The 17,855-nt window shown below is 43.8% G+C and overlaps 1 protein-coding gene and 1 non-coding gene across 2 annotated transcripts in view; both read left to right on the top strand.

Annotated features, from left to right (window-relative positions):
• Positions 1-825: 825 nt before the first annotated feature.
• Positions 826-17,855, top strand: part of Aven (apoptosis and caspase activation inhibitor) — a 137,833-nt gene continuing 120,803 nt past the window's right edge. Inside the window, exon 1 of the mRNA XM_050134446.1 lies at positions 826-1,159. Coding sequence (XP_049990403.1) covers positions 923-1,159 — 237 coding nt within the window. The 5' untranslated portion in view covers positions 826-922. The remainder of the gene's footprint in view (positions 1,160-17,855) is intronic.
• LOC126496868 (small nucleolar RNA SNORA11) lies at positions 9,286-9,413 on the top strand. The gene has a single exon (XR_007590474.1). It is a non-coding gene; the product is annotated as a small nucleolar RNA SNORA11 (small nucleolar RNA).

Genomic DNA, 17,855 nt, shown 5'->3' with positions numbered 1-17,855 from the left:
TGTAGACCAGACCGGTCTTGAACTCAGAGATCTGCCTGACTTTAACTCGAATGTTGGGATTAAAGGCACATGTGCCACCACCGCTTGCTTTCATTATTTTCCTGTAGCTTCCCTAAGACAAAACAAAGCTTGGCCTCTGTGGTTTCTTCTTCTTGCTTTTTTAAAACAACTATTTATTTATTTATTTGTAAGACAAAACAAAGCTTGGCCTCTGTGGTTTCTTCTTCTTGCTTTTTTAAAACAACTATTTATTTATTTATTTATTTATTTATTTATTTATTTATTTATTTATTTATTTTAACCTGTGCCAAAGACGAATTCAGCACTCTGCCACTGAGTTACATCCCCAACCCTTGCACGGCTTTCTATAACTTTCCTTCTACCCTTGTCTTTGGATACTATCTGGCCAATTCCTGCCAAGTGAGTTAACTTCTCTAGGGCTGTTACCTCACTGCAGAATAAGGGCAACACAAGTGCCTATCAGACAGAATCAAGAGCTCAGTAAATGTAACAGCAGTTAGGTTTACAAATTCTTTTTCTTTTCAAGATTTTTTCAAGCACCCTTTCTACTTTCCCACCCTCCTCTCTACCCTCTGTCCCACCTGTCACGTGGAACTCACCCTGGACCCATACCTCCTTCCTAAATCCTGATTTTAAAACGACACGTCCTCTTTAAATTAGGAAGTTAGCTAACAAACTCGTCGTACATCTCGGGCTTAGTGTTCTGCAAATACTCGTATGAATTAAGAGCGATCACACAAAGTGACTTTAGAGCGTCCTTTCACTACAGATCACTCCTGCGGTCCCCGCCCCGACCGGCCCGCACCCGGATCACCGCGGCCCGTGCTCGCCCGGCCGCTTCCGGTGGGGCCTTCCCTCTCGGCAGCGGCTCGCTCGCGCGCTGCTCTCGGCGGGCGGCCTCATGCAGGCGGAGCGCGGGGCTCGGGGCGGCCGCGGGCGGCGGGGAGGCCGGGAGCGGCCCGGAGGGGACCGAGAGTCGGCCGGAACCGCGGCGGCGCTGGCGAGAGGAGGCTGCGGGGACGGAGGCGGCCGGCGGGGCCGAGGCCGGGGCTTCCGCGGAGGCCGAGGAGGCGGCGCCCCGCGTGGCGGCCGCCGGGAGCCGGGAGGCCGCGGTCGCGGCGGCGGAGTCAGCACACGGGTAAGCGGCGCGGGATGCTGCGGCAGCAGCCGGCGTACGGCGCCTGCGCGGGACGGAGCCGGGGGGGACGCGCGTGGACGGTGCACGCGCAGCCCCTGGCTGCTTGCGGCCCAAGGACTGGGCTACCGGCCTCCGGTTTGCTATCTCCGGGGTCCCAAAGTCTGATGGTGTCCCTGCAGTTACCCGCTACAGCGCGGGCCCGGGTACATGAACCCAAACAGAGAAATGTTTGTTCCTCTATCCTGTGTTTCCTTTATCCCATCCCAGCATTGCCTAGGTAACACTCTCTGTGGTCACATCTGGATGGAGGGACATGGGGAAGATCATGTCTTCATTTTGGTCCTTTCCACTTTTCAGATTCATATTTCGTCTTGTTGAGTACCTAAAGATTGACCGACCTTCCCGAGGTCTCTCTGTTCTCACGTCTTACAGTGAGCACATTGGTGTCTTAAATCAGGATTAACTGCAGAGCTCTGAAAGCCAGACAATACAGTTCTGCCTGTGTAGGGACCGTTCTCCAGCTGCAGGACTCCACAGAGTGCACATCCTTTGCGTTCCCTCTGGATGCAAACGGAAACAACTTCTAGCTATGTACTACTCCAAAGTAACTTCTCAGGGAGACCAGAGGTTTACTGACTTTGATAACCAAATCCTCAGGCCAATCACCTTCACTGAATACCTAGCGGAAGCGCGACACTATCCTTGATGCAATCATTAATTTCATAAAATGCAAGAATTTATTTAGTGTTTATTTTTAGAAATATATTTGTGTGTGTGTAAGAGAGAGAGAGAGACAGAAACAGAGAGAGAGAGAGAGAGAGAGAGAGAGAGAGAGAGAGAGAGAGAGAGAGTAGGCTGAGTCAGAAAGATGCTATGTAGCTGCCAAGGACATGTCGGAACCTTACCAATACGCCAAAGCTTCATGGTAAAACACAGACGAATATAAATGGGTTAATTTAAGATATAAGAGCTAGCTAGGAAGACTCTTGAGTCATTGGCCAAACTGTGTTGTAATTAATATGGTTTCTGTGTGATTATTTGGGTCTGGGAAGCCGGAATATGAACAAGCAGTCTCCGCTTATGTGTGTGCGTGCGTGTGGTGGAGGTATTGGGGGGGGTGTTGGGGTGCAGGTGTGGAGGTTGGAGGACAACCTTCTGGAGTCTATTTTCTCCTTGCACTGTGGATTACCAGGATAGAACCCTCATCATTAGACTTGCACAAGTGCTTTTACCCATTGAGCTGTATTACTTGCCCCAAAGTATATATTAAAATTTAAATGACGCATAGTAACTATACATTTATGGGGCATTAAGTAGCATTTCTATACATGGATACAGTGTGGAATGATGAGATCAGAAGGATTTGATATACCTATCATGTTAGAAATACATTACTTCTTTGTCTTGGTGTGTGGCCTAGTCTTATGGCAACCTGACACACAAGCTAGAGTCATCTGAAAGGAGGGAACCTCAGCTGAGAAAATGCCTCCATAAGATCCAGACGTAAGGGGTTTTCTTAATTAGTGATTGATGTGGAGGGCCCAACCCATTGTGGGTTGTTTGGGTAAGAAAATGGGCTGTGAAAGCCAGCAGGGAGCAAGTCAGTAAACGGCACCCCTCTATGGCCTGTGCACCAGCTCCTGACTCCAGAGTCCTGCCCCGCTTGAGTTCCTGTCCTGACTTCCTTTGGTGAACAGCAATATGGAAGTGTGAACTGAATAAATTCTTTCCTCCCCAAGTTGCTTTGGTCATGGTGTTTAATCACAGCAGTAGAAGCCCTAATTATGACAGTTGACAGCATTAAAAAGTCCTCCAGGCTAGTGTAGTAAGAAGGGTCACTTGTTGGTTCTCAGCCACCTGGCTAGCCTAGATCCGAAACAATCACACAGAAACTGTATTAATTAAATCACTGCTTGGCCCATTGGCTCTAGCTTCTTATTGCCTAACTCTTTTACTAATTTAATCCATTTCTATTAATCTGTATATCTCCACGTGGCAGTGGCTTACCAGCAAAGTTTCGGCATGTCTGACAGTAGCTGCGGCTCTTTCACTTCTCCCAGACTCCGCCCTTAACCCAGCATTCAGCCTAGCTTTTCCTGCCTAGTTCTGTTCTGCCCTTGCCATAGGCTCAAAGCAGTTCCTTTATTCATTAACCAATAATAGCAACACATAGACAGAAGGACCTCCCACACCAGGTTAGCTGTTTTCTAATAATTGATTTTCAACCATAGTTTTCCTACTTTGCTTTTTTTTTTTTTTAAGATTTATTATATATACAACATTCTGCCTGCATGTATGCCCACATGCCAGAAGAGGGCACCAGATCTCATTACAGATGGTTGTCAGCCACCATGTGGTTGCTGGGAATTGAACTCAGGACCTTTGGAAGAGCAGGCAATGCTCTTAACCAGTGAGCCATCTCTCCAGCCCCCTACTTTGCTTTTGATCTTTAGAAATGATTCCTTCTATCTAAGTGAATTCCTGTACTCATTGACCATCTCCGCCATCTCTCTTTCCTATACGTGTCCTAGTCTCTCATCACCACTATTCTAGGTTTAAGATCAACTTTTAGTTTCCACATATAAATGAGAAAGTAATACTATTGGTCTTTGTGTATCCAGCTTATTTAACTTAGCATAATATCACTTAGTTCCATTCATTTTTCTGCTGGTGACCATTTCATTCTGATGTTCTGAAGGCTGACTTTGTGTCTATATATTCTCTTCTTTTGAAAAAGAGACTTTAAAAAAATTATGCATATGTTTATGCACGTAAGTGCAAAGCCAGCAGAGACCAGACGAAGGCATCAGGTCCGAAGGCATCAGGTCCGTGGAGCCCGAGTTAAAGGCCGTTGTGTCCTCTGGAACAAGTACTCTTAACTGTCTCTGAGAGCACCTGCACGCACGGCACATGCTTACGGGCACACAAACGTGTAATAAATAAGTAAATAAACATGGGAATGCCACTGTTTCTTATGCATACTGACTCCAGTTTCTTTGGATATGTACCTAGTAGTTAGATTGTGGAATATTTACTGTTTTCCTTTCTTCCTTTCTTCCTTTCTTCCTTTCTTCCTTCCTTCCTTCCTTCCTTCCTTCCTTCCTTCCTTCCTTCCTTCCTTCCTTCCTTCCTTCCCTCCCTCCCTCCTTTCTTTCTTTCTTTCTTTCTTTCTTTCTTTTTTTTGAAGAACATCCATACTGCTTTCTGTGATGCTGTACTAACTGATGTTCCCACAGCATATGATGAGAGTTCCTGTCTCTGTATCTTCCCTAGCTCTTGTTATTTTTTCCCCCTCTTTCTCTTCTCCTCCTTTAGACAGGATTTTACTATGTACCCATGCTTCCCCATCTCAGGATTTTCCTGCCTCTATTTCTAAGGTATGGGATCACACATGTACTTCAATACATCTGACTTTATTTAGTTAACTATTCTTTTGTTTGTTGAGACATAATATTATTGGGTAGCTCGGCCTGTGTCTGGTTCTCAGTTGCTGGCATCACAGGAGTGCCCCAGTTTTATTTTAATTGCGTTTTTGGTTGTTTCTACTCCTATTCTATTCTATCTATCTATCTATCTATCTATCTATCTATCTATCTATCTATCTATCTATCTATCTATCCTGACAGGGTCTCACTATGTAGACTTGGCTGTCCTGGAACTCACTATGTAGAGCAGGCAGGCCTTGAACTCAGACATCTGCCTGCTTCTGCCTCCAGAGTGCTGGGATTAAAGGTGATCTCTCACAGGAGATTTTTTGTTTTGTTTTGTTTTTCTTTTTTGCATTTACTGAGAAATTTCTAGATACTCTTAGGCAAATAGTTTGTTCTCATGATTTTGTACATTTGAACGGTTTGAGGTTGGTCCATTTTACAGAGCCATCTCTTGCTGGGTGATCAGTTGTAAATGTTTCCTCCCCAGTCAGGTGTTCTCAACTCTTTTGGTTGTCTCCAATTGCTGTGCAGCTCTTTTGATGTGATTCCATTCATCAAGGTTGCTGCTGTTGTTTGGGCTTCGAGGTCAAATCCAAAGAAAGCTTGGCCCAGAGCAATGTTCTGAAGTGTCTTTCCTGATAGTTTCAAAGGTTCAGGTTTTATATTTAATTCTTATTTATTTTGAGTTGGTTTTGTATATAGTTTATGTCTTCTGGGTATGGATATGCACATGTATTCCTGGGGTTTTCTGTGGTGTCTCGTTGGCTCCCCACTCCCTTCCTTTTTAGTGGTGGGACTGAACTTGGGATGGTGTGCATATTACCAAGCCACATTTAAACCACCAGGTTTTTGTACCAGGACCATACAGGTTAGCCTGTTACCCTTTGCAGTGTGTTTTGAGGTCTTATATTGTAACGCTTAACTTTTATTCCTCTGTTCAAGACATTTTAGGAGTGGTTGTTCTGGTTCTGTGAAAAATATCGGGCTATCTCTGGGCATTGCTTTGACTCTGTAGATCACTTTGGGTATTACAGGCATGTGAAACATAGTGCCTAGTTCCAGCTGTGCACCCGGGAAGGCTGTGAAACCTTGTAACTTAGTGTCTTCTCCAGTTGCTCCCATTGATGCTTTGTAATAATCATTGCAGATATCACTCATTTTTTTGGCTAAATTTATTCACATATGTCTTATTTTAAGTTTTCGCTGGTATTGGTTATTTATTTAGATTTATTTTTTTACTTTCACCAATTTTGATACTGTTATATTAAAAAACCAACTACATTTTACATGTTAATTTTATATTTTGTAACCTTTCTAAATTTATCAGTCTTAATTTTTTTGGTAGTATTGTTTTATATATAATTTATATAACCATATACAATTCTATAAAATGTAATATATAAAGTATATAATTATATAAAATATACATAATTAATGTCTTCTGCTAGTACGGGTTGCTTAAGTCCCTTCTTTTCTGTTTGGATGCCCCTCTTTTGTTTTCTTACTTTGGCTGAGACTTTGGAGACAGGACCGTACTATGTAACCCTGGCTGGCCTGGAACTCACTATAACAACCAAGTTGGCCGCGAACTAATATAGATCCGCCTGCCTCTGCTTCCCAAGTGCTGGGACTAAAAGTGAATTGTCTTGATGAGTTATTAACAGGGAGGAAATTAAGGCCTATTGGCCGTCCTTGGGATTTTTTACCCCTTTTTCCTGCAGATAAAAGTAAGTAATTAACATTTATTGAACACTTAATTATGAGATTTGTACATCGAGTCATAGCTAAGTCACTCACAGTATTGGTTAAATTACTAATTCACAATTAATCTGAAGATCACTGAGCCTGGATTCAACATAGATCTGTTGCCTCCAAAGCCCACTCTTCTGGTTATCTCTGAGCTTCTGCTACAGTTTGAAAAGAGGTAGCTCCATGGTAAGATCTCTTGTTGTACAAGCATGAGGACCTGAGTTCAGATTCCCAACACCATGTTGAAAACTTGGCATTGCAGCTTGTACCTGTAACCCCAGTGCTGTGCAGTTGGGGTAGATACAGGAGGATTTCCAGAGCTTGCTGCTGCCAGCCTGGCTGAGCTCCAGGCTCAGTGAGAGACAGTCTCTGAAGTAAATAAGGCAGAAAGCAGCGGAGGAAGAGTCTCAATGTCTTCTGACTTCTACAGCATACACTAAGGCATACACACTTAGATAGCTACACACACACACACACACACACACACACACACACACACACACGCACGCACGCACGTGCACACACACACCGGGTCGGGAGATAACCGTCGAGTGATGTTTTCACATACCTTCTCCCTCATGTTTAAATATAATTATAAATAAAATATAATTATAAATATAATTATAAAGCCATATAGTGACACTGGTAACACATTTAGTTCTTTGAATGTTAGCAGACCTTTGTGCTCCTGATCCACATTTATATGACAGATGTATTCACTTAAAAAAAGAATGAGACAAAGTCTCTCTGTGTAGCCCAGGCTGGCCTTATCTGTGCTACCATCCCTAGGCTGGCCACTTTTTAGTTACTTATATGCAGTAAGGAGCCACTGTGTTGAGGAAAATGGAACTTTGAAGGCATATGCATTTGTTTATATTTATTTTGCCATTTTGTTTTCTTTGTGACTACTGCCTGGCCGGAACAGTAAACAAGGCACTAATGCTGAGTCTCTTACACTTTGTCTGGCTCAGTTGCTCAGCCGTAGAGCCCCATTTGGTGTCACATCGGGTCTTGGCAGGTGTCTAAGTCTTGTTCTGTCCCTGAGACCTCATGTCAGCCAGTAGTGCCTGTGAGCTTCTTAAACTCAGACTCAAACAACAGCCTCCAGGAATGGTTTTCCCTTTTCCGGAAGACTGAAGCTGTCCTGGCTAGAAGCTAAATGTGGTTAAGTATCCCAACAGAAAATTGCTTTAGGATTATATTTTTGAGCCAGGTTACATGGTGAGTTCCAGGACAGTCAGTCTGTGCTACATTGTGAGGAAAAGGCATTTGCCATTCTTTCTTGTCACTGCGGGCCACTGTGTAGGCATTAGTGTCTTGTTAACAGTGTGATGTTTTTTTTTTTTTTTTTTTTTTTTTTATCTTTTTCGAGACAGGGTTTCTCTGTGGCTTGGAGCCTGTCCTGGAACTAGCTCTTGTAGACCAGGCTGGTCTCGAACTCAGAGATCCGCCTGCCTCTGCCTCCCGAGTGCTGGGATTAAAGGCATGCGCCACCACCGCCCGGCAACAGTGTGCTGTTTTGAGGTATGCTTTTTTCCACCAGTCATATTTCCATAATCCACACAGATAATTCATCCTCGAACTGTTTTACTTATTCTGAGGAAGCCATGCATAATACTACGTCTATAAGTTTACATCTACTATCTTTTACAATCAAACGGTTCAGATACTTTTAAAATATCTGATTCCCAGGATAGTCTGTGCACTTGTTAATTAGAACATGGAGCAGGAAAGCATTTTAAGGGCTGAGAATGTGGCTCTGTTGATCGTGTTGCATAGCTTGCCTACGGCCCTGCTTTGGTTCCCAGCACCAGTAAACCCTAGGTATGGTGCTGCATACTTTCCTAGAGCTCAGAACAGGGGGCAGTCTTTCAGAAGTTACACAATAGTTAGATGCCAACATGGCATTTCAACAACAGCCATAGAAACAGTTAATAAAACCGCATCACCATTTTTATGAATGAATGGTCTTAAATACTGTAGTGACTTGATATTGGCTTCATACATTTAAAAATCACAATACAGATTTTAGCAGTATAATTCCAACTGTTTCTTTTACTTTTAAACTCATAATTTTTTCTCACGTTTTCTTCATAAATTTATCAGGGGTAATATATTTTATGCTAGGAATTTGTTTACTAGCTGCCTAGCACTTTCTATGTGATCATTTTTATTTTGTTTCTGTTTTGAGACCGGGTCTCTCTCACGTAGGGCAGACTCGCCTTGAACTTTTGATTCCCCTGTCTCCATCCCCCCCCGTGCTACGATTTCTAAGTGTTAGAGGCATTTTATTAATATAAAGTATAATTAGGATGACAAGACTCCGTATCAAATTCATATATTATTTTAGATCATCAGTTCTCTAATAGTTTTATTTTGCATTATGAGACTGAGTTACCAACACTGAGAGACTTTGTTAACGGATGTGTGTTTTGTGAGAAAGTCACTGTGTATAGAGACCTATGTGTGTTGTCCAGCGTGGGTGGATCGTTATCATCTGTGACTGGGAACAATTAAAACCGTTCAGCTAGTGAACACTTAAAATGTGCTGTGCGACTTTCACGTATGTGTGTTTGGAATTCCTTGGGCATCTAGAATTGTGCTGGTATTGTTCATGTCTGTTCATTTAACCTTGTGTTCTTTGCGAGATTAAGTGTTGGATCCAGTCTGTGTGGGTCACTTAGAAGTGCACGTGACAGCACTTGAGCAGCACAGGTTCTGTTGAAAAGATTTGCTTTTCTTTTCTCTTCAGTTGTATGAGGCGAGGTCTCTTGTTCTTCAGCCCAGGCTGTCCTGGAACACGAGATTGTAGCGTGAGATGGCCTTGAGCTCTTGGTCCTCCTGCCTTACGTGCTGGCTGGAATTGTGGGCGCGTGCCATCAGATCTAGCAGGACACCAACTCCCCCAAGAAACAAATACCAGAGTTGAAAGCCAATCTGTAAATTGGGGTGTGCTCAGAGCAGGGGGCCTGAAGAATGGCTTCTCTGTTTATACCACACCCAAAAGGAAGCTGGTCATGTGTGAGGAGGCTTACAGAACGTTTCGCCTTCCTCTGAGCAAATGGCCTACACATAGAAAAACAAACAGAACAAAACCAAGAAAAATAAAATTGTGTGTTTTAACCAAATCAAATAGATGAAGAGCAATTGACTTCTCTGTCAAATGAAAGTTGTATTAACTCCACCTGCAAAGCCCCTAGCTCCAAAACAATGAAGAGAGAACACCAGGCCCAGGGCAGGAGGTGTAGCTAGGTGTGAGAACGTGTGCCTGGGTCCCGTCCTTAGCGTGGGGAAGACGTTCCAGTCCTAGATACCAGCCCCGCCTTGAACTGTGCTCAGCTGGGTGAAACTGGCAATCAAAGCTCAATTTTAGCTGTGACCAGCAGGTGGGGCAAGGAGCGCGTTCTCGGAGCAAGCACGCCTGGCCTAGAGGAGGCAAACAGCCGCAGGGAAAGCGCCTCAATTGACTGGATCTTTACTACTCAATTGAATGCTTTCTGATGTTTACCCCTTGCTATCCCTAGACCTGGGAAATAAATAGCACCTTCTCATCATCATGCTGTTTTAAAGAAAATTCCGTTCTTCTTAAAGAGTTTCTATTGTGTGTAGTATTTGTCCCTTGTCCTGCGTTACTCGAGAACCTTTTCCTACAAAGCACGTAAATCTGAACTTCTCCCCACCCCTCCTTCCTGCTTCTTGCTCTTGTTAGTTCCCTTTGTTCCTTAGTTTCCCTTCTTCCATACAGTTTCACAGACATATACATAATTTTATATGTCTATAAAATCTAGGAACCACAAATGAGAGAAAATATGATAATTTTTTTCTGAGTCGAGCTAGATTTGCTCTTACTACCCCCAGTTGCGCCCATCTTCTTGCAATTGCTGTGACTTTACCCTTCCTCATGGTTGAAAGAATTCTGTTGAGTATATAGGTCGGATTTGCTTTATCCATCCCTGCAGAGGAAACTTTTGATGGCAGAGTGTCTTGCTTTTGAGACATGTGAGACATTACCATGCCTGATCAGCAGCATGCATACCTGGACCAAGACCAGTTGATAAATGTATGTGTTTAATGTGGCTGTGGGTATTTTATTCGTAACATGGCATTTCCAGATGGAAAAGTTTCCTGAAACTGGCTTGTAGGCCTGGAGTGTTGCCGTGTTTCTAAATGTTAGTGTAACTTTATGTATTGATGTATATTGGGGCTCAGAATCAAAGTAGAACTTATATCCACAGAATACACATGAAGTAGCAGACTTGGGAGTTGTTAATTTCATTTGGGTTTTTAGGATCTTCTGATAGGCTGATTTTTATTTAGTGTGCGGTCTTCTGGATGGTAGACATAGAATTTACATGTGTAGTGACTTTTTTGGTGCCACAGCCACCTGTAACTCCCATTTTACCCAACTATCATATCCTTAAAAACACATCTATTTCATTATTATTTTTTATTTATTTGTCTGTGTTTGAGTATATGGCAAGTGTGTGCTGATGCCCATGGGGACCAGAAGAGGGTGTTGGATCCCCTAGGGCTAGAGTTATGGGCAGATGTGAGCTTCCTGACTTGTGTGCTGGGAGCCAAACTCAGGTACTCTGCAAATGCATTACACACTCTACCCCCCTTTACTGCCGAGCCATCCCTCCAGTCCTCCATTCATGTTAAAGAACACGTCTGTCCGGGTGTGACGGCTGGCAAGTGCCTGTAATCCTGGCGCTCAGAAGGCCGAAGCAGGAGAACCATTAGTTTTTGTTCTGCCGAAACTTAACTCCTCTTGGCTTTTTTAGCTTTTTTCCTTGTGCTGAGTTTTTTCTCTTTTTCTTTTTCTTTCCCCTAACTTGACACAAGCAGGAGTCACCAGGGAAGAGGGAGCCTCCGTTGAGAAATTGCTTCCATTAGATTGGCCTGTAGGCTAGTCTGTGGTACATGTTCTTTTCTTTTTTTTTTTCAAGTTTATTTTTATTTATTTATTAATTTTATGTGCATTGGTGTTTTGCCATGGATATCGGACATGTGGGTGCTGGGAATTGAACCCTGGTTCTCTGGGAGAAGAGTCAGTGTTCTCACCTACTGAGCCACCTCTCCAGCTCCACATTTTCTTAATTAATGACTGATGTGGGAGGGTCCAGCCCACTGTGTGTCACCACTCTAGGCGGGTGGCCCTGGACTGCATAAAAAAGTAGGCTGTGCAATCCAGGGCCATGGCAAGTCAGTAAGCAGGGCTCCCCCATGCTCCCTTCGGCTCCTGCCTCAGCCTCCTTCAGTGATGGACAGTGATCAGGATGTGTAAACCAAGCAAGTTCTTTCCTCCTCTAGTTGCTTTTGGTCATGGTCTTTGTCATAGCAACAGATAGAGCAAATTAGGACATTTCTCTTGAGAGTTTAGGATGCAATTTAAGTTCAGCGGCTTCATAGTTAGAAAGAAGAAAACAACATCAGAATTTAATTTGTACTTTCTCCCTAAAGAGTATTTAGACATTTTCAGTGGGGATCTAGGGATTGTGGAATTAAATGTTACTTTGGGTTTCTGTGAAGCAGAGGTCAACAATCTGCCAAAAATAAGGCCACAGTGCTGGCTGGCACAGTGCTGACTCCTGCACTAGGCTCCCAAGGCTTACTGTACTGTGGCGCAGCTTCCAGGCCTTTGGCTTGCCTTACCTCCCCACCACACTGATCCTGGGATTTGCATTTTGTCCTGCTGGATCAGGAGCTTTGAGAAAATCCACCTTTCTCTACTGTAAGGTGAAAGCTTTCTCCTTTCCTCAGCATCTTTGCTGCCCTTTCTTTTAATTAAAAGATTTCCCTTCCTAGTGTTGGAAGAGCTTCCTAAAGGTCACACTTAGAAAGAGCTGCAGAAGGGGGAGGTAGATTGCAGGACTCTGTCCTGCTGTAGGAGAAATGGTCTCCTGAAATCCACAGAAATGTGCCTTTTCTTATTTTATTTGTAGTTTTTGCTTCAGTAGGGACAGGACGGGAAGGAGGTTTTCTAGTGTATTGCCATGGTACCATGCAGTTAAGGATCAGTTTAATCAGAAGGGTGTGTCAGGCAGGCACCCACCAAATGCCATGCACTGTGTAGCAAAAGAGGTTGAAGAATCCCTTTAGCATTTGCCTTTACACACACAGCGCCTTTCCTTCTACTTACAAAATACTTGTGATTGAGCTCGCTATATAACTGCAGCAGTTGCTGCTTGATTTCTCCGGACCTTGGGAACCACTTCTAAGAGCTCTGTGAGCACTTTCTTTCCTTCCTCCTCTCGTTAGTGCCATGCGTAAATGCTCTCGAGGAAGAAATGATTTTGACATGAAACAATGCAGCTAGCCCTCAAAACAGAACAGACACGTACTTCCTACATCATCCACCAAAGGAAAATGAAAAGGAGGACAAAATTCAAGAGGAGCTTCACAGGCTGGGAAGAGCCCTTACACAGAGACTTTTCACACAGTCGGTACAGTAGCTCCTTCTTCCTTGTGTGGTCAGCATGGGTAATTGACTGTCACCCTTGGAAGACAAGAATTCTGCTAGATCTGCTTTTTCTTTTGTGTGAAATGGCAAACCAAACAGTCTTTGCTGGTTAGATTGGGTTTGCCCTTTGTCTAAGAAGAGCTGCAGGGTTGTGTGGCAGGGCTTGAGCAAGAGCAGCAGCTTAGTCCTTAGCAAGAGGAGGGGAAATGTTATGTAGATACTGTATTTGAGTTTTGTGAAATTTGATGTAGTAGTTATACTTAAAGACTTTTGCCTCGAGGAGAATATGATTATAATTTGATCAAGGGCTCAAATGATGTGGTGGGACACGTCGTGAAGACACTCGGGTGCCAGGGAAGGACAGCAAGAATGGTAGCTCACTCTGAGCCCTTACGTGGTGTGAGGAGACGGGACCTTAGCACAAGGTGGAGTCAAACTTTAGCAAGAATAGGCAGAGTGAGCTGTAGCTTACATTTGTTTTGTCTGCCTGCCTATGTGTCTTCTTCCCTCCCTCCCTTCCGTTCTCTTCCTCTCTCCTCCCTTTTTTCCTCCTTCTTTCCCTCCCTTTCCCCCATGCCTATAACCCAACATTCAAAAGTTTTTTTTTTTTTTTTTTTTCCAACAGTTGGCTTTTGTTTTAGTCTGATGTGACTTCGAACTTGGCTGTTTCAGTGATTGCTGGGATGCATTTCAGTAAGTGTTTGAGTCCGAGATCTGTTCATTTGTGTTGTTAGTAAGTTTTGGAGTGGGAGTAGGATCTATTTCAAATAGACCTTATCTGTATTCATGTAATTGATTATATTGAAGATCCTGTCTACTCTCTAAGGGCTTCACTGAAGTTAAACAAGATCATTGAATGAAAATGAGTTTGGAAAGATGTCTGATTTGGGGATGTAGCTTGCCAAGCGTACATCGGACTGAGTTCAGTCTTCCAGCATTGTTCAGTTTCTGGCTGTAGACAGTTAGTCTCTCTCTTCTCTATCAGTAATCGTAAGAACTTTCCCAAGGCCTTTAGGTACTGAAATATTTTGCATTCTTTTCTTTTTCATTTCAGACAGTCTCATTCTGTAGCCCCAGGTTAGCCTTGAATTTACTGTGCATCCCAACTTGACCTTGAACTTGAAATGATTCGCCTTAGCCTTTTGAGTGTTGGGGTTATAGGCATGGGTGACCACATGCAGAGAAAGTTATTTTTTTTTCACAGTAATATTTTGCTCAGTGAAGAGACATGTTTACACTTCAAGATATTTTCATTCTGTTTCTGCCTATAAGACCTTGGAAAGTCCCTCCCTGCACCTTGTTTTATTTTTAAAGCCCAGAGAAGTCAATGGAAAATGGATGTTCTAAAAGAAACAGTATTGTTTCAGTCTAATTTCCATTTTGTCTCCCTGGATTTATAGTATAGAGGAAACTTGTAAAGCCACTAGTAGGAAAGGCTCCCTTCAAAATGGAAAAGGAAGCTGGTCGTGGTGGCATATACTCATAATCCCAGCTCTCAGGAGACTTGCTGCTAAGTTTGAGGCGAGCCTAGGCTACACAGCAAGACTCTGTCTCAACCCCACCACATTACCCACTAGTAAAACGTCAATCAAAAGCATTGAAAGAATTAATACACCCAAACCTGGGGATGCTGGCTGGTAATCGTACCTACTCCGGGGGCTTAGACCAGAGAATCTCAAGTTCAAGGCTTGCATGGGCATCTTAGTGAGATCCTGCCTGACTCAAAATAAAAAATAACAAAAGGTAGTAGGTACAGCTCAGTTATGGCATGTAGCTAGCATGAGGGAGGCCTTAGGTTCAACCCCAGTTCTGTCAAAAGAAAAAAAAAAAGAATAATCTAAACCTTGCATGGTAGTGTTTGTCTGTAACCCCAGCACCTGGGAAGCCTGGAGCAGAGGATTTGGAGTTTGAAGTCAGTCTGTTGAGGCCCTGTCTCAACAATCAAGACTGTTGAAGCTATTTTGTGCATTGGCTGAAGTGTATCAACACAGACAAGAACTGCAAGAAGACATCATGATCCTTGTTTTGCAAGTGTTGCCACGGAACTGGATTTTTAAAAGTTTTAGACATGTAGGCTTCCTGAAGCCACTTACCTTGGTAATTGGCATCTTATCAGAACTGACAGCTACATGGCACCAGGGACATTAGTGAAGAGTCTTAAGTGATAGACCCTTCAGAGGAGCTGATGAGATGACACTTCCTTTGGGGAGCTGCTCAGCTTTCTTGGATCAGGATGGATGAATGGCATTTGGCAGGGTCGCTTTGCTTCGCTTCATCTCTCTGGAGAAATGTGAGCACCCCTTTAAGGCTGCCGTGTAAGGACACGGGGAATTTTAAGAAACTTTGCTTGATCAGGAGCTGGTTAAGGACTGGGTTCAAGAAATTTGCAACATCCTGAAAACAGGAACCTCTTCAAAAGTATAAACCATGAAATGTTCCTAGCAGCTAGCCACCTGTCAACACCCAGTTCTAGACAGAAGCAGGAGTGACTGCTGGGGGATGGGGTGGAGGGCATGTACAGAAGCAGAAGTAGCCACATACAGGGAGTAGAGGGTGTACAGAGGTAGTCTACAACGGTGTCTAGCAAAACCAGCCCCCTTGATCCTGAGTAATATATATGTCACCCCCAAATGAGGAGTGGGAGCTCTCCTCACTGCACTGCTTCGTGGGTAGAGGCTTTGAGCTCCCAGCTAGCTGGTTTGAATTTTGCACGCAGAAATAAACCTTGCATTTGCATTCTGGACTCGACTGGATTCTGGTGGTGGCCTCTCTGCGGGTCTCAACTTGGGCACAACAGCTGGCGAATTATTACCAGATGGATTGGGTGGTGGATTTGGGGAGGGAGGTGGATTTAGTTGAGGAGGGAAAAGTTTAGCCAATACCTTGATAGCAAGAGACTAGAAAAAGCAGTGGTTTAGAACTCTGAGTGTGAAAAAGAAACAAATGTTATACTATTTTATTATTATTGAGATGTGCGTTTTCCCATGTTGTCTAGGTTGGCCTTGAACTCTTGGACAGGAGCACCCCTCTTGCCGTGGCCTCCTAAGTGTGAACTACCACGGCACACCGCGCCACACCGCGCCACACCGCGCCACGCCACAGCAGTTTAAGAACAAACCCTTTGTCTTTTGCAAGGCACTGATACTGTTTTAAAAGGGAACTGCCATTACCAGAGGAAGGAATTCTACATGTTTATTGCAAGCTTTATTCCTGCTGCAACCCATACAAGCCCACAAAGACACTAGTGTTTAGCAAACAGTCACAGGTTTCCTCCTCCTCTCCTTTCTCTCTCTTCTTGGTCCCGGTATTATACTTGGGTCTCTCACATGCTAGGGAAATGCTCTATCACTAACCTACACCCTAAGCTCTTTTTCCTTTTAATTTTGAGACAGATAACAGGAGCCTACCACTAGGCCTTGCTGTTTATTTTTGCAAGGTTTCTTACTCTGTATCCAGGGCTGGCTAGCTCAGCCTCTCAAGCCCTGCTATTACAGATGCACACCACTGCTGCTTGGCTTGGCTCCAAGTGGGGTTTCTTCTTAAATATTTATTATTTTATGAATATGTGTGTATGCCGGAGTGTATGTATGGTACCCTATGGTGTGTACCATACACACAAGTGCAACTTCTCACAGAGGCCACAAGAGGACCTTGGATTCCCTGGAACTGGAGTTGACTGGTGGTAATGAGCTGCCTGCTGGTACTGGGGCCAAACCTGGGTCCTAGGAACCAGATCCTCTGGAAGAGCAGCAAGTGCTCTTAATTGATAAGCTATCTCTCCAGTCTCTCCAAACAGATTTTTATTTCAGGAAGTAGGGCGCTGCTGCAACAATTATCTTAAAACATAGAAGTATCCACTGGCCTGGGTAATGGGTGATGACTGGAAACATTTGGGGATGCATATTAGGGGTCTAAATTGACTTGAGACTGTCATTGGAAATGTGAACCCTAAAGATAATCCAGGGTGGATCTCAGGTAGAAAAGAGGGGTATGCTGCCAGACGTCGGGGAACTAATAAGCTTTGTTCTAAAGTGGCAGAGACCTTGGCTACATCCTGGTCTCCTGTTGGTGTTTGTGTGTCAGTGGACAAAGAGTTGCTCATCCTACTGTTCTGAGAATAAAAGTGTTGCCACACTCTTCCCTCTTAGTGGAACACTGACTCGGCCTTTGTTCCTGAGTTGCTGGGATTAAAGGTGTGCACCACAACGAGCTGATGGAGAATTTTAGATTGTCCACCCTGAGTAGTTGTCTACTGAAGGACTTCCTTCATCTTCATCTTCAAGTCAAATTGACTCTTGCCTAATAGAAGTAAAACAGTACTCATTTCAGTTGAGGCCCTCTGGGTGTTCCAAATTTTCTTGTGGTTTGCGTTGCCACTGGGCAGGATGATAGCACAGCAGTACTTTGATGGTAAGTAACCTGACTGGATTTCTGTTGCTTTATGAACACTGCAACCCATGATGGGCTCTCAGGTATAAAGCGTTACTGTGGAAATTACCAGTGTGGCTTTGAAGTGATGTCAACATAAAAACAACGCCTTGTTTATGGACTACTGCATTTTTCAGTATTCCCACGTGCTGTGTCCATGTCTGTATAACGAGGCAAATGTCTCCTATGCTTTATTTCTTCCTTCTGCTCTTCTCTGGTGGGTGTTCCTCTGGCCCTTGCATTTAGGTATGAGCAATGAGATCCTAGTTTGGTGACACTTCTAATTTGAGATTAGAGAGTCGTTTATCTGCAGGAGGCCGGCCTGCTTTGAACACTCAGTGACTACTGAGTGATGATACTATCAGGGCCCTTGGTTCTCTCCAGGTCTCCCGCCTTTCATTTCCATGTTTGTTTTCCTACAGAAACATCCTCTCAGGTGTTTCCAGCCACAGTTGTGTCTTCCATCAGGACCATTATCTTCCCAGGCTCACAGTTTGCCATGTGCTCTAGCTGCTCGGAGATTTCAGGCTAACTGGAGAAGCTTTTCTGAGCTTTACCCAGAGGGACAACAAAAGAATATTGGGTTTTCCCACAGTAAAGCCTGCTAACGCTTTCAGCTCTAGTC

This window comes from Alexandromys fortis, unplaced genomic scaffold, assembly GCF_014885135.2.
Source record: "Alexandromys fortis isolate MF-2015 unplaced genomic scaffold, M_Fortis_MF-2015_v1.1 scaffold_6, whole genome shotgun sequence".
Taxonomy (NCBI): Eukaryota; Metazoa; Chordata; class Mammalia; order Rodentia; family Cricetidae; genus Alexandromys; species Alexandromys fortis.
The sequence above is the reverse complement of the archived record's forward strand: the minus strand, read 5'-3'. Positions and strand labels throughout refer to the sequence as shown.